This window comes from Phaethon aethereus (assembly GCF_964289735.1).
Source record: "Phaethon aethereus genome assembly, chromosome: 8".
NCBI lineage: Eukaryota > Metazoa > Chordata > Aves > Phaethontiformes > Phaethontidae > Phaethon > Phaethon aethereus.
The window spans coordinates 34638208-34651571 of record NC_138584.1 but is presented as its reverse complement, the minus strand read 5'-3'; the positions used below and the strand labels follow the sequence as shown (position 1 = coordinate 34651571).

At 40.3% G+C, this 13364-nt stretch overlaps 1 protein-coding gene across 1 annotated transcript; it reads left to right on the top strand.

The window, feature by feature from the left end:
• Positions 1–2075: 2075 nt before the first annotated feature.
• Positions 2076–12723, top strand: ZRANB2 (zinc finger RANBP2-type containing 2; the record flags this gene model as incomplete). The annotated part of the gene is made up of 10 exons (XM_082002892.1): positions 2076–2131; positions 2523–2575; positions 2718–2826; positions 4079–4161; positions 5746–5822; positions 6411–6548; positions 7421–7593; positions 9805–9891; positions 11646–11810; positions 12337–12723. The coding sequence occupies 10 exons, from the start codon at positions 2076–2078 to the stop codon at positions 12398–12400; spliced, it is 1005 nt and encodes a 334-aa protein (XP_081859018.1). The 3' UTR covers positions 12401–12723.
• Between the last annotated feature and the right edge of the window lie 641 nt (positions 12724–13364).

The window sequence follows — 13364 nt, the reverse complement described above, 5'->3', positions numbered from 1 at the left end:
TCAAAAATAATCTTGCATTCAATTTCCAGTACCAATCACACATAGTGAGAGTGATCCTTGCTTTTTTTTTTTATAGCGTTATCAATACTTTCATATTTAAAATATCTCCCCTGAATTCCATAAAAAGCAGGCTTTTAATCTGCAGTAACAACTGTACCTGGAAAAATGTATGTTACTGAAGTGCCACCTGCTGTAACCACTAAAACATCATACAACGCGCAGGAGTGAATCCTTCCAGGCACTCTGGGCTGCAACTGGATTCTCCAGCTTTTTTCAAGCTCTTTTTCATTTACTTCATTTTAAAGATCAGTACTAACAAAGTCACCAAAGAAGATTTCTTGCCACCTGCTACAGCACTAAGACTCTGATAGTTCGTTTAAGCTTGGATTGATTATTCAGTGCCATAAAGGAATGATGTTGGGAGAAAAAATTGCTAATGGAAGTTTTAAATTTTGTAGGCTGCACTGCCCACCTCTGAAGCATCACTTCTTAAACAGGCTGTGTACACAAGACAGGACCTGCTGCTGCTGTACAGGCAGTCCCGATCAGCGAGCTCTGCAGCAGCTGCCCTGCCACCGCCTCCTTTTCATCTGGTACTTTTCCCTTGTTCTTCTAATCCTGTGGTAGAAAAAAACCAAGACTTTCCACAGCCCTTGCTCAAAATTCCAGCACAGACCTTCGCCTGGGACCTTCCCCAGCTGCAGGTTTAGTCCTTCCTGATTATTACGGAGATTTTGTAAGCAGGAATTTGTATGCAACCTTCTGCAGCAGACAAACCAGATGCCCCAACACATTCTTCCAGTGCACTCACGCTGGTTTATACTTTTATAAATATATAGCAAGAACACTGCCACCTTGCCTCATGACCTGGAGAGCGGATGTGATAAAAACCAGCCCCGTAACCAGATTCCAGACAATTTTTCCACAGGATGTGGCTACAGCATGGGAAGGAAAGGGAATAAAAACTGCCAGGAAAGTTACATTTGCTATAAATAAGCACACTGCATGTACTGAATTAGGTAATGCTGGCCAACCTAAGTGCAGCAGATCTTGCCAGATCATTACCAGGCCAAAAAGAAAAGCAAAAGGGGATTGGTAGCGGTTTGAAAGCGGAGCCGCCAAGAGCACACCAAGCCAGCGCTGCTCTGGCACGGCTGTGCGCGGCCAGCACGGCCATGGACACCCGGCTCACACACGAGACACGAAGGCCCGTGTCCCACTGCGGAAACAAACCCACTGGCAAACCATGGCATGTTATTTTAATCCTAATTTTAAAAGTATTTTTTTAAATAATGGATTTACTTGAACACTCTAACATTGATATTTATACTAATGCTCTATCTTATTCATATTTAATACCCTCTGTATGTTCTTATGGGGATTTCGTTAGGGCCATCACACTGAGAAACCAGCCTGAACCTTGCATGCTCTCTTGTCTCTTGAGAATGAGGCCTTATTTAATTTATTTTTCATTATGTACCAGCAGATGATGGTTTCCGTGTTTATTTTACTGAAGTCTACACACAGGAATTCACCGGCAAGCTTTCCTCGTGAGTAGCCCAGTCAGTTCTGTCCCTAGGACTTTGGGGCGACAGAGCCACGGCAACAGCTGTACGAAAATAAAGTGCCATGAATAAATGAGCTCATATACGAGGGATTGTCACACTTGCAGGGCCGACGAAAGCTTCCTCGCCCCGCCAGGCCGGTTGCCCGGCACGCAGCGGAGCTCCGGGCCCCAGGCCCACGCTTTCTCCTCAGGCACCCAGCCCGCCCATGGCGGCCACGCCCACCGGCAGAGCGTACTGCGCATGCGCCTCCTTCACCCCCCCCCCCCCCCCCCCCGCGTCGCTGCATGCGGCCCTCCGGCCCGCTAGGGGACGCGCTTCCTTCGTGCCCCCTTCCTGCGGCCGGGCTGAGGTGTCCGCGCCGCTGCCTGACCAAAATCCACGCCGGGCGGCGGCCCCGCTCGCTGCGGCAGCAGGGCGCAGGCGCGGCGGGCAGCCCGCCCGGCGCAGGGCCCCGGTCCTCTTCCGCGGCGGCGGCGCTCAGCTAGGCTCGGCTCGGCGGGGCCCAAGATGTCGACCAAGAATTTCCGCGTGAGCGACGGGGACTGGATCTGCCCCGACAAGAAGTGAGCGTGGGCGGCGTGGGGGGCCCCTGCCTCTCCGCCGTGGTGTCCGGGCTGCACTATGGCACGCCACGGGACCAGACAGTCCCGCGGGGCAGCACCAGGTCCGGGCGGCCCGGGGGAGCCGCGGCCACCGGGTCTCGGGGCGGCCGCTCTCCCTCCCGCCGGGCCGGGGCGAGCTTCCCTGCAGGCTTTCACAGCTGCTGGCCCCGTCGTGCAGCGGGTCCGGCACCAGCCCGCCCCAGGGCCGGGCACGGCCTGAAGAACTCCGGGTTTTAATGGGGAACAAACTCCGTTTGAAAGAGAAAGGTGTTTTTCTGCAAGACTCCTGTGTGTGCGTTTTCCAGCGTTCAGTTAACTAGCGTCTTCGTTCTCTTTCTACTTTTATTTTCAGGTGTGGGAATGTTAACTTTGCCAGAAGAACAAGCTGTAACAGATGTGGACGAGGTGAGTATCTCAGATGATATGTCTTGTTCTCCTAATCTATTTCTGCCTTTTTAAAAGAGAAGAATATTAAATCTTTCGTAATTAGTCATAAAGCAAGATGTTTGAGAACTGTTTGGTTTTATGGGTTTTTTTTCTTTTCCAGAAAAAACGACAGAAGCCAAAATGATGAAAGCTGGAGGGACTGAAATAGGAAAGACACTTGCTGAAAAGAGTCGTGGCCTCTTCAGTGCTAACGACTGGCAGTGTAAAACGTACGCCCTTTTAAAAAACGCGGAGTGTTCTCTTAGAGCCACATAACACCTCTACAATACGATACTTAATTTTGTCAGTATAAATTTATTTGTACTGAAGAGAGAAGAGTGATCAAAACACAGCTATTTCACTAGTAGTGTTTTGCTGTGAGGACAGCATTCATTTTTGTTTGCTGGACAGCAGTTACTTAATTAACGTGACTGGAAAAAGATTTTACAAAATCAAGATTAGACAGGTAAAAGTTCATGCTTTTCTTTGATAAACCAAGGCACGTCTCAAGCTCGGAGGAACACACAGTTGGAAATCACACCTTCACTGCAGTGTCATATTTTATTGTTAACATTCACTAAATGTTTAATGAGTGAAGTTTAGCACATAGTTATACTCTTAGATGTTTCTCCAAGCCATCAATGGAGAATATTAAGTTCTAAATTTAAAAAGGACTATTTTAATAAAATGCTTTGATTTTTGAAAGGTACTTTCAGATTTTCTGGAGCACTTTTAAGGATTTCAGGTTTTACTGATTGAGTAAGCTGTCTGACCAGTGGAACCTGGATTTTTTTTTTTTTTTTTTTTTCCTGTCAGCACTTAGCTGTGTTCAGCCTGTTCTGTTTCTGTTTGCGCCGTTCTGCAGCACGGGATGGGCACATTTCCTGGGCAGTGCCGTGGGTCCCAGAGTCAGAGGGAACCCACTTGACGGCACACCTCAGGATTGTCGTGACTTTCCAAGTTCATAGCTAGACTGTGTCTCATATTTTCCTCTCTGGGACTGAGCAGCATCCTGAGGATAGCATTACAGATGGATGAAGTATGAGTGGCCTTGTAGGACGCTGCAAGATAGAAATGCAGTAATGGAAGCATATGACTGTAGCTGTGCACTGGTGGATGATGACAATCGCTTTTAAGCATTATTCCCATGGTAGCTGCTTCGTTAACTCCTCTGAACTGTGGAGAGTAATGAGGAATTGTAATGCTTTTTGTGTAGCCTTACTTCTGTTAACTTCTCTGCCTACCTGCCTGATAATTTTACTACTCTCCCCTTGATTTGTCCAGTATGGTCATCTTCCTGTCGTCCTCGTGAACGACTGTTGACCTTGGAGTTAATTGTGTTGTACTAGTGACTGCAGATCACTGCTAAAACTTGGCAAATACATTCTTACGGGTTTTTTTTAAATTGTTGCCTCAACACTTCAGCTTTTTGATTTGAAATAAGATGTTTCTTATTTCTGTTTTGTCCTCTTGCCTCTGAAGATGTGGTAACGTGAACTGGGCCAGAAGATCAGAATGTAATATGTGTAATACTCCAAAGTATGCTAAACTGGAGGAAAGGACAGGTAAGATGTATATGGTTTTAAAATACTCAAATTACTATAAGAAAACTTCTTTTTATAAATCACAGTTATTTAATTAAAGGGATTGTTTCCGCAGCAGAACTAGCAAAGTTGAATGATCTTCCATATGTAAACAAATCTGCAGGTTCTTAGACTTGATTACTTTTAGTAGTCTGTAAAGTATCTGATGGTTTCATTTGGAAAGTCAGTGAACATTCAGCTTAAATGGCCTCTGTATTTGATTTTGGTACTAAGATGTTTGGAAGGAGTAATGCAATATTTTATTAAACTCCAAAAGGTCTAGTGTATATATATAGTGTCCATCTGCAGAGGACTCAGCAGTCACAAGAACAGTGTTTGAAGGCTGTATGGATTAGACTCTTATCTCTTAATGAGGTTGGAGGTTTGGTCACACTGTGACACATTTTAAGTTCCTCCTGCATTAACAATGAACCCAGTGGTAACTAGAACAGAGGATATCCTTACAGTGCGGTCGTAACTATTTACACTGTTACCACTGCAAATGGGATCAGGCAGAGAATTTAATGAATAGCGTGTAACACTAATGCATATAAAAAAAGCATGGAGAAGAGCACAGAGCTTATTATTCAAAAGCAAAAAGTTTTTTTAATATTCTTAAAATATTAAAGAATATTAAAGAGTAATTTTATCTCATATAAGGTTTCATGTAATTAAATTATCTTTAATATTTAATTAATTTTTCAAGTTCTGGTGTCCTTCAAGGTAAATTTGCAGTCATCTGGGGGACACCTAGCATGTTGCACATGCTTGCAGTAAATGAAGAAGTTGGGTGAAATTAAAATGAGCCATTGAAGTTTCCCACTCACATAAGGAGTAGAAAGATTCTTAAGGCAAATCGTGGCAGTTGTACTATTCAGTGCAACTATAGGATGCTTTTATTCCTATTGCTCCCTGAGGATATATATACACATATGACTTTATGTCGAGAATAATTGCAATATGGGGGCAGACTGGCATGCCCAGAAGCCACCAGAGGGGCTGCATGCACACGGGACCTGGCTGTGGCAAAGAGGCTGCAGCAGGAGCTGGGGAAGCAGTTAGCAAGTATTGCCCTCAGCTCAAGTGTCATAGCCTGCTTTCCCACGTCATCTGCTGGCTGCTCTCAGGGGTGGGGTTTTCGTCTTGAAGGACAGTAGCCTTTATTCTAGCCTCTTGGAGACATTCTTGTGTTTATCCACACCAAGGCAGTTGTTAGGTGCTGCAGCCGCCCCCAGAGCTCTTCTGGGAAGCTGGTTGCTCAGCACAGCTGTAATCCTGAAATTTTTCTTCTAAAAATGTTTTTCCCCATTCTTTTAAACTCTATTGCTTCTGTGTTGTTAGTCTTAATTCATTTTCTGAATTAGGTTTCTGAGGGACCATGTTTAACAAATGTGTGTGGGAACAATTCATGTTCCTCTTGAGATCATATAATATTCTTATGGCATATATTTATAAATCCGCTGAAGGCTTCCAGAACTTCTATGGAAGTTTATTCTAAACTTTGTGCTTAATGTAGCTGAATTTGGTGCAGCTCCAGATACTGTCTTGTTTTACTCCTTTTTAAAGGATACGGAGGAGGATTTAATGAACGAGAGAATGTTGAATATATAGAACGCGAAGAATCAGATGGGGAGTATGATGAGGTAAGATCAGGTACATATATTACGCTGGAGAGATGCGTATTGTGTGATTTGTGTTAAGGATACATAACGTTTGCATTTGGTTTCCTTCCAGGGAAAAGTGCTAGTCAGAAATACATTATGATACATGTCTCTGTCAAATGCTCAAGTGTGAAAGTCTTGACCTGAAAGTGGATGCATCTGGTTTTGGCTTTTTGGGGCTTAAAAACTAAGAATGAGTTCAAATTAAACTGGTACCATCTGAATTCGTTAAACTTCTTATGGAGCTGGCTTCAGGGTCATGCATGTTGTTTTCACCCAGATGTTCAACATTGTTTTATAAAGATATCCCAGAGACACGAATATAAAATACTCTCTTGTTAAATCCAGATTTCCATTCATCTTGTCTGTGGGTACTAATTGTATCAAAGACAAGCATCTCTTTAGAAAGTTTCGTGTTGCTGATTGATGTTTCATATACCTCTCCTTCCCTTTGAGCAATGCCTTATTTGAAATTGATGTATATTTATTTTCTCATAGAAGTTTTACCAAAAAATACAGTTGGAAATTACTTTTGATTAAATCGTATTCTAATGGAATAAAATGTCTTAGTTTGGACGCAAAAAGAAAAAGTATAGAGGGAAGCCGGTTGGTCCTGCATCTATCCTGAAGGAAGTTGAAGATAAGGAATCTGAAGGGGAAGATGAGGAGGATGAGGATGAAGATCTCTCCAAATATAAATTGGATGAGGTAGCGTGTTTTGGCGTGTTTTTCTGGCAATTATTTTTTAATTATTACCACAATGCTGTTTAGTATTAGTAGGTAAGGTTTGGTTTGTATTCTTAGCTGCCTTTACAGCAATGTAGAGGAGTAGCTATCAGAATAATGGTGCCTACAGCTTCTGTAAAGTATGTGCACAACCTTTGTTTTGTTCTAAATACCTGCATTCGAAGATGTGTAATTTTTTTTTAAACCATAAAAAAGTATAAGTTTATCTGAGATCAGAATCAAAAATTTTGAGATCTTTATTTTGAACCTTTATGTATGGCTACCTTATAAAGGGAATGCTTTTGAATTTTATTCTTAACCTTTTGAAACCATGTCAGATCTGTTTTTTATAAAATGGAATAAAATATTCAGAGACTTTTTCTAATCTTTCCTGAAATACATGATCATCATATATTGGATTGTCCACATCCTTGCACAGCAGTCCCACAGAGACATGCATATATGCTTATTTTTAACATAGCAGTCTCCAAATTCTGCATATGAAACATGTCTCTGCAGAATTATGCTATGATATAGATGTTGAGTCTAAAAATTCTTCCAGGCGCTCATTTAAAGTAACAGGTAAAAATGTCTGTATATTCAGTAACTTCATTAAATAACAGAAAATGGGACTTCAGATGGGGTTTTTGCAGGCTTTTTAATAGTTTGCTTTGAAACACAAATTTTCAGTCAATCTTTTAAAATTTTTGGATCTTACTAAATGCATTAACAACAGTATTTTCAAAGGTTGGGGAAAAAGCACAAAATAAACTATAGAATAAATTAAAAAAACTTTAACTGAAGGAAAAAATCAAAATATTTTAAGTACTTTTTATATATCTGCATTTTTTCAGGATGAGGATGAAGATGATGCTGACCTTTCAAAATATAATCTTGATGCCAGTGAAGAAGAGGACACTAATAAGAAAAAGAAATCCAATAGGCGCAGTCGTTCTAAGTCTCGATCTTCCCACTCACGATCTTCATCGCGCTCATCCTCTCATTCAAGCTCAAGGTCTAGGTCCAGGTAAACGGGTACAGGTCAAGGGTAACACCAGGCAAAATGTCAGTATCTAACTTCTTTATTTACCTCTTTTTTCTTGATTGCCTTACAGTTTTAGTTTAATAATGTTAACAATTTTATGTGCAGAATTTACACGGGTAGATAATGTTCTCCTGACCTTCTGTGGATCCTCTGTAGGGAGGCTTCATATGTTTTGTTGCTTGTTTTAGTAAATTTAAGTTGGTAGTTCAATTGAATCCTTCAAATAAATTCAAAAACATAACTTACTTTCAATTTTATTTTTAGGCTTGTTGGCCATATGTGATTCAATGGGTGAACCTTTTTTAGCAATGTTCAGTTGTTGAACAGAGAAGCAGAAGGCTGGTATTGTTAAAGTGGGAGGAGGTGGCAGAAGAGGGCAGTGGTGATGCAGTCCAGATAGGTTCAGTGAAGGGACAGAATGGAAAATACCCTGGAAATAAAGACAAGAAACTTGAACTTAAGTTTCATGGCAAGCGACAAAGCTTTAAGTACAGTGTCAACGTTGTCAGAATAACGCCAAAGGTTTATATTGATCCTGGGGCCACAAAAAAAGTCCACTGGGTAGATGTAAGATCTCACATTATTATTTAAATTCAGTAATATATGAACAATTCAATAAATAATTTGTAATTATGTGGTGTAAATCATGTTGTAGCTTTTTAGCTGCCTTACAACTAATACAAGGATGATACTGATAGGAGTACGACCTCAAATTGGTACTAGCTCATAGGGTTATACATAAAGTTCAAGTTTCTTCTACTTTTCCTGGCTTTGTAACTGCACCCCTTTGCTCTCACCACTGCGGTCACTGCCCAAATTCTTCAGACCCTCATACTAACCAGATGTCAGCCACTGTCTCTGTTTTGTCTTTCTCCCCATTGCTGTCATGCTTTTTTTTCATGCTGCCTCTTCTATGAAAAATCACGTTCTTCACAATACCTGTTGTCGGCCTCCCCACTCCTTCAGATGCCTTCTTGAGACGTGTGCTTGCTGTGTGTTTCCCAGGAGGAGCACAAAGTGAATAATAGTGACTAAGCTGACTGGCTGTAAGCAATTTTTGTAAACCAAGTGAGCTGTGGAGCAAGATCTTTGAGGAGGCGGCTGTGTTGTCCTGTGTGAGGATATATGCAGCCAGTATGGGCTGCCTTTGGGTGCAATTCTTAGCATTAGGTGTGGGAAGGTCAAAGAAGGCGGAAGAGCTTCATCTAGCCATAACTTTCTTTGTTAATTCACAAATGTTAAGAGCCAAGTGAAAATAGCTTGTCATAACTGAAATTTGCTAGGGATCCTTCAACTTTCTGTGAAAATTTTTGCTGCTAGCTACAGATAATTAATTGGAAATGTCAGTTGCCATTTGTGGATACTTCTTTGTGCTTTTAAAAAAGGTTTAAATATATTTTCTAGTTAGCATGTGTTCACGCTGCTTTTCTTTTGTGCAATAAAATGGAAAGACACGGTAACAATATAAATTGAGAGATTGACAGCATGTATAATAATATTTTTCCTGAAAAGATTATTAGAATTTGATTGCAATGCCTTCTTCTTACAATGGTTACTGCAAGTCCACTACCTTTTTTACATATCTTTTGTGGTTTGTGCTTTAAAGAAAATCCATCAACATGAAAAACTTGAAAATAATTTCAACTAGTACAAGTAGTGCTAGACATGTCTGCATTTCAGCCAAAAATTAACTATTATTTAATTTTTAATGCAGAGGAAAATCTTTCTGAAAACTTGAAACTGCTTACACAATGCTTGTGAGAACTGACTTGGGGAAAATTTGAGCTAGCTAGTCCTCATACTCCTGCCTACTTTGCTTTTCAAAGAAACTGATGGTTTTCAAGTTAAGGCACAAATGAAAAGTTAAGGCATTGATTTCATGAAATAGCTAATAGATACGCAGTTGTTTCATTTTGTCAAATAACTGCAATCCTGTTTAATTTTTGTGCTTTGTTTTAAGAAACGTAATAAAAAACTGACTATACATTTTTTTTTAATGTGCCATCTTACTATGTTAAAGTTTCTATTTTAAAATGTACTATGGTGATGCTGGGGGAGGAGGAGGAATTTGTCACTTCTTTAGTGACTCTAGGCCAAATGCATCGATGCATAGTTCTCTCTACTGCTAACAGTAGCAGTTATTCTGCTAAATACAAGTCAGACGCTGGAAAAAAATCTTCCATGTTGTTTCAGGTCCCATTCAAGAAGTTCTTCCAGTTCCAGATCAAGATCTCGTTCCAGTTCCAGAGAACACTCTAGATCTCGTGGGTCGAAATCAAGGTGAATGAGGTAGCACTCTCTCCTTGCAGAGAGAAAAAAGGGCAGAAGAACCAACCACTTGTTGATTTCATCATAAAATTATGCCAGTCAAAAAACATTAACTCATTTTTTTATCTTGGAAGTCAGAATTCCTGGGGTCTCTGCACGAGGTTGTTACCACTACAGATGTATTTCTTGAGAATGCAAGGTTTTGGTTGAAGAGTTTAAGTCTGATCTAAGCTAGACAAGTGGACGCCACAGATCTTCACTTTGAAGGAAGAAGAATTTGAATGCATGTTTACTTTCTTCAGTAATTTTTGCCGTTTTTACTGTTTCCACTTTGGCTACTTGATGTGGAAGAACATTAGAAAATACGCTTTGCTCCCGGTTTTATGTTTATTGATAACTTATTTAACTTATATAACTTCCACTAGATAGTGCTGCCATTATCTTTAAAAATGTGGGGGGGATGTATAAAAATGTTGATAGTAAATCATGTGAGAAGCTGACAGGAGCTTGAGCTAGCTGGTGTTTTCTGTGTAGCAGCTACTGAACTGTGCAGGGAAGAGTAACAGAAGCATGTAAGTTCCTTGAGGTGTCCTTGCACAGGCATCCTGTTGGCAGGACTTTGCTTTTGCGATGGAATGAAGAAGTGTCCCATCTCCATGCATGCAGAGAATCTTAAAACTGTAAATGAGGAAGTTTGTGTTGGGAAGACCAACCACAAATGGTGCCACTGCCCTTCAGTGGCAGAAACATGCTGTGGATTATCCCGTGAGGGTCAGCGCGAGATGGAATCCATGCTTTTAGAAAGAGCACAAGGGTGCCTGTGGCCCGGCTACATGCCGAAGTGACTCGTCATCTGAGCTGGGTTGGTTGTTTGTGCCACATGGCATCTGCCGAGTGTCCTCAGTGTATTAGCTTGTGTGAAGTAGGACTGCCTTGTTATTTACAATGAGAACCCTGAAAATATTTTGCCAACAACATACACTGTGTTGGGGGTTTTTTTAATGTTTTATCCAGCTTACTAAAAAAAAAATCCTGTTAGGTGTTTTTATATAATTTTGGAACTACAGTTTAGGACTTTATAGCTCTATTACTTTTTCCACAAGTGTGTGTTTTCCTTGGGTTTTTTTGGTAACCAAAGTGATTTTTGAGTGCTTGTAAGTGAAGCTGGCTCTTTTTTTTTTAAATGCCAAAGTGACTGTATTCTGAGAGGTTTTTAAAAACATTTTGATTGTGGAAGGTCTCTCTCTCTACCCAATTATTTTGAGATTTATAAATATACCTTCTCAGGGTTTTTAATATTCTAGTAAGATGAACATTACTTTACAAATTTCCAATGTGAAATATCCATTTATATGAAGTGAAACATTAAGTCAGCATTGCATCTGTGGTTTTCAAGCCATTCTTGAAAATGTGAATTTAACTACTGAGGAAGGTCCTTATATAGGCTACTTCCTGTCCCAGTCTCCCATTGCTGCTTTGTCAAAATGCGCCATTCTGGTGAATGCTGGAAAGAGGTTTCCAAACCATTGGTGGTTTGTATATCAAGAAACACTATTTAGCAAATTTATTAAGAAAACTACCACGGCAGTAGAAGTCTTTATTGGCAGATAACTAAGGAGTAAGTATTAAAGCATCCACACTTACTGGACAAAACACTGATGTAACTAGAGTAGTGAGTGTTCATGAAAACTGTCTCTTTTTGTTCTTTCTTTGTTCTTTCTTTACTATACCAGAATTAAATCTAATTTATTTCTTAATCAATAAAGATCCAGCTCCAGGTCCTACAGGGGGTCTTCCACCCCAAGAAAAAGATCTTACTCAAGCTCTCGTTCATCATCTTCCCCTGAGAGAAGCAAGAAGCGAAGTCGTTCTAGATCTTCTTCATCTGGTGATCGCAAAAAAAGACGATCGAGATCACGGTCACCCGAAAGGTTTGGGTTTATGTAGAATAAGAATGGGTGTATTTAAATGTGTGATTTTTTTTATTTTTTTTTCTGAAGGACTGAGATCACTGGGAAAGAATTGAATCTGATCAGTTATTCTGATATTAAAAGTAGTTTTCTCACTTCCCCTACTCTTGCTTCCTCTTAAAACTTCTGTAGTTGCTTCCCCAACCCTCCAACGAAACTTCCTCCTGCTAGGAGTATGTTCCATAGAAAGACCTAGGTCACCATCCTTTCAGTGTGTGAAAGTGTTAATGTGTACATATTGATTTATTTTCATAAGTAAATACTGCATTTAGAAATTGTATTCTACTTTCAGTTTTAAACTTACATTTTTAGTATTAAATTCACATTCATGAGCTTAAAGTGGTTTAAAGTTATTTCTATATTCTTATAAGGCCCCTATCAGATATACTTGGCTTCCAGCTATTATAGGATACAAACTACTCAAAGTGGATGCTAAAATTAATTTCAACTTATTTCTTTGCATGCTTTCTCCATTTATATCTTACAGACGCCGCAGATCATCATCTGGATCTTCCCATTCTGGTTCCCGTACAAGTTCTAAAAAGAAATAATGTATTAAAGCTCACGTTTAAAAAACAAAACAAAAACAAAAAACAATTCCAGTCAGTGCATGAGGCATTTTTAAGAAGTTGGTGTCTTACTTGGTCAGAAGTGCTAAATCTGCTAGTAGAGGTGCATGTCTGTCCTTGCTTTCTGGAAAACTGCAGCTTTGTTCACTCATGAAACAAAAAGTGAGGTAGCATTTTAAGCCATAAACCCCAGAGGAGGAGTGAAGTTTTATTATTTGAGTAAGGAGGGGGTTTATTATTTGTAAAGGCTCAGTTACTCAGTTCCTGGCTCTTTACACGTATGAGCAGGCACACGTTGGATATGTTCTAATACAATTCTGCTCTTCATGTGACAATTACAAAGAAGTAACTGAGGAATATAGGAAGAACCCATGAGCTTTCTGCATCCATCCCCTGAGCTTGTTTGATGTAGCTCGTATGGGACCACAGAAGATTAGCGTAGCTGTAGTGCTGGTGTTACCCATTGGATGATAGTAGTGAGTACTTAGGCCTAATTATTTTTTATTTTTCTGCATTGAAGTAAAAGTATAGATGGGTGCCCCTTTCTTTCTCTTTAGCTACGCTCAGTGCAAAATAGCTATTAAGTACCCAGTCCATCATATGATTCTGTAGAGAGTAAATTAGACTTCATTCCTTTGAAGTGAGGATGTTTGAGACATTGGGCACTATCCTCTCCATCGCTCGAGTCTCAGAGCTGCTGGTGCCCATCACTAGAGGTTATTTGCTGCAGTCAGCAAAGTGCCCTTTCTGCAGTGGGTGCTGGCTATGCTATTTTCACATGCATGGATCCTGGACTCTGCGATCCTTTCTTACAAAAGGATCGTTTAGGAGCTACTCTTGAGATGGAGGAATGTGGAACTAGCTTCTTGGAATCAAGTGAAGCTTCTGCAGGCCATCTGTAAAATTCATTTTGGGCTGACTAAAATTTTCAAGGTATCTGGACTTT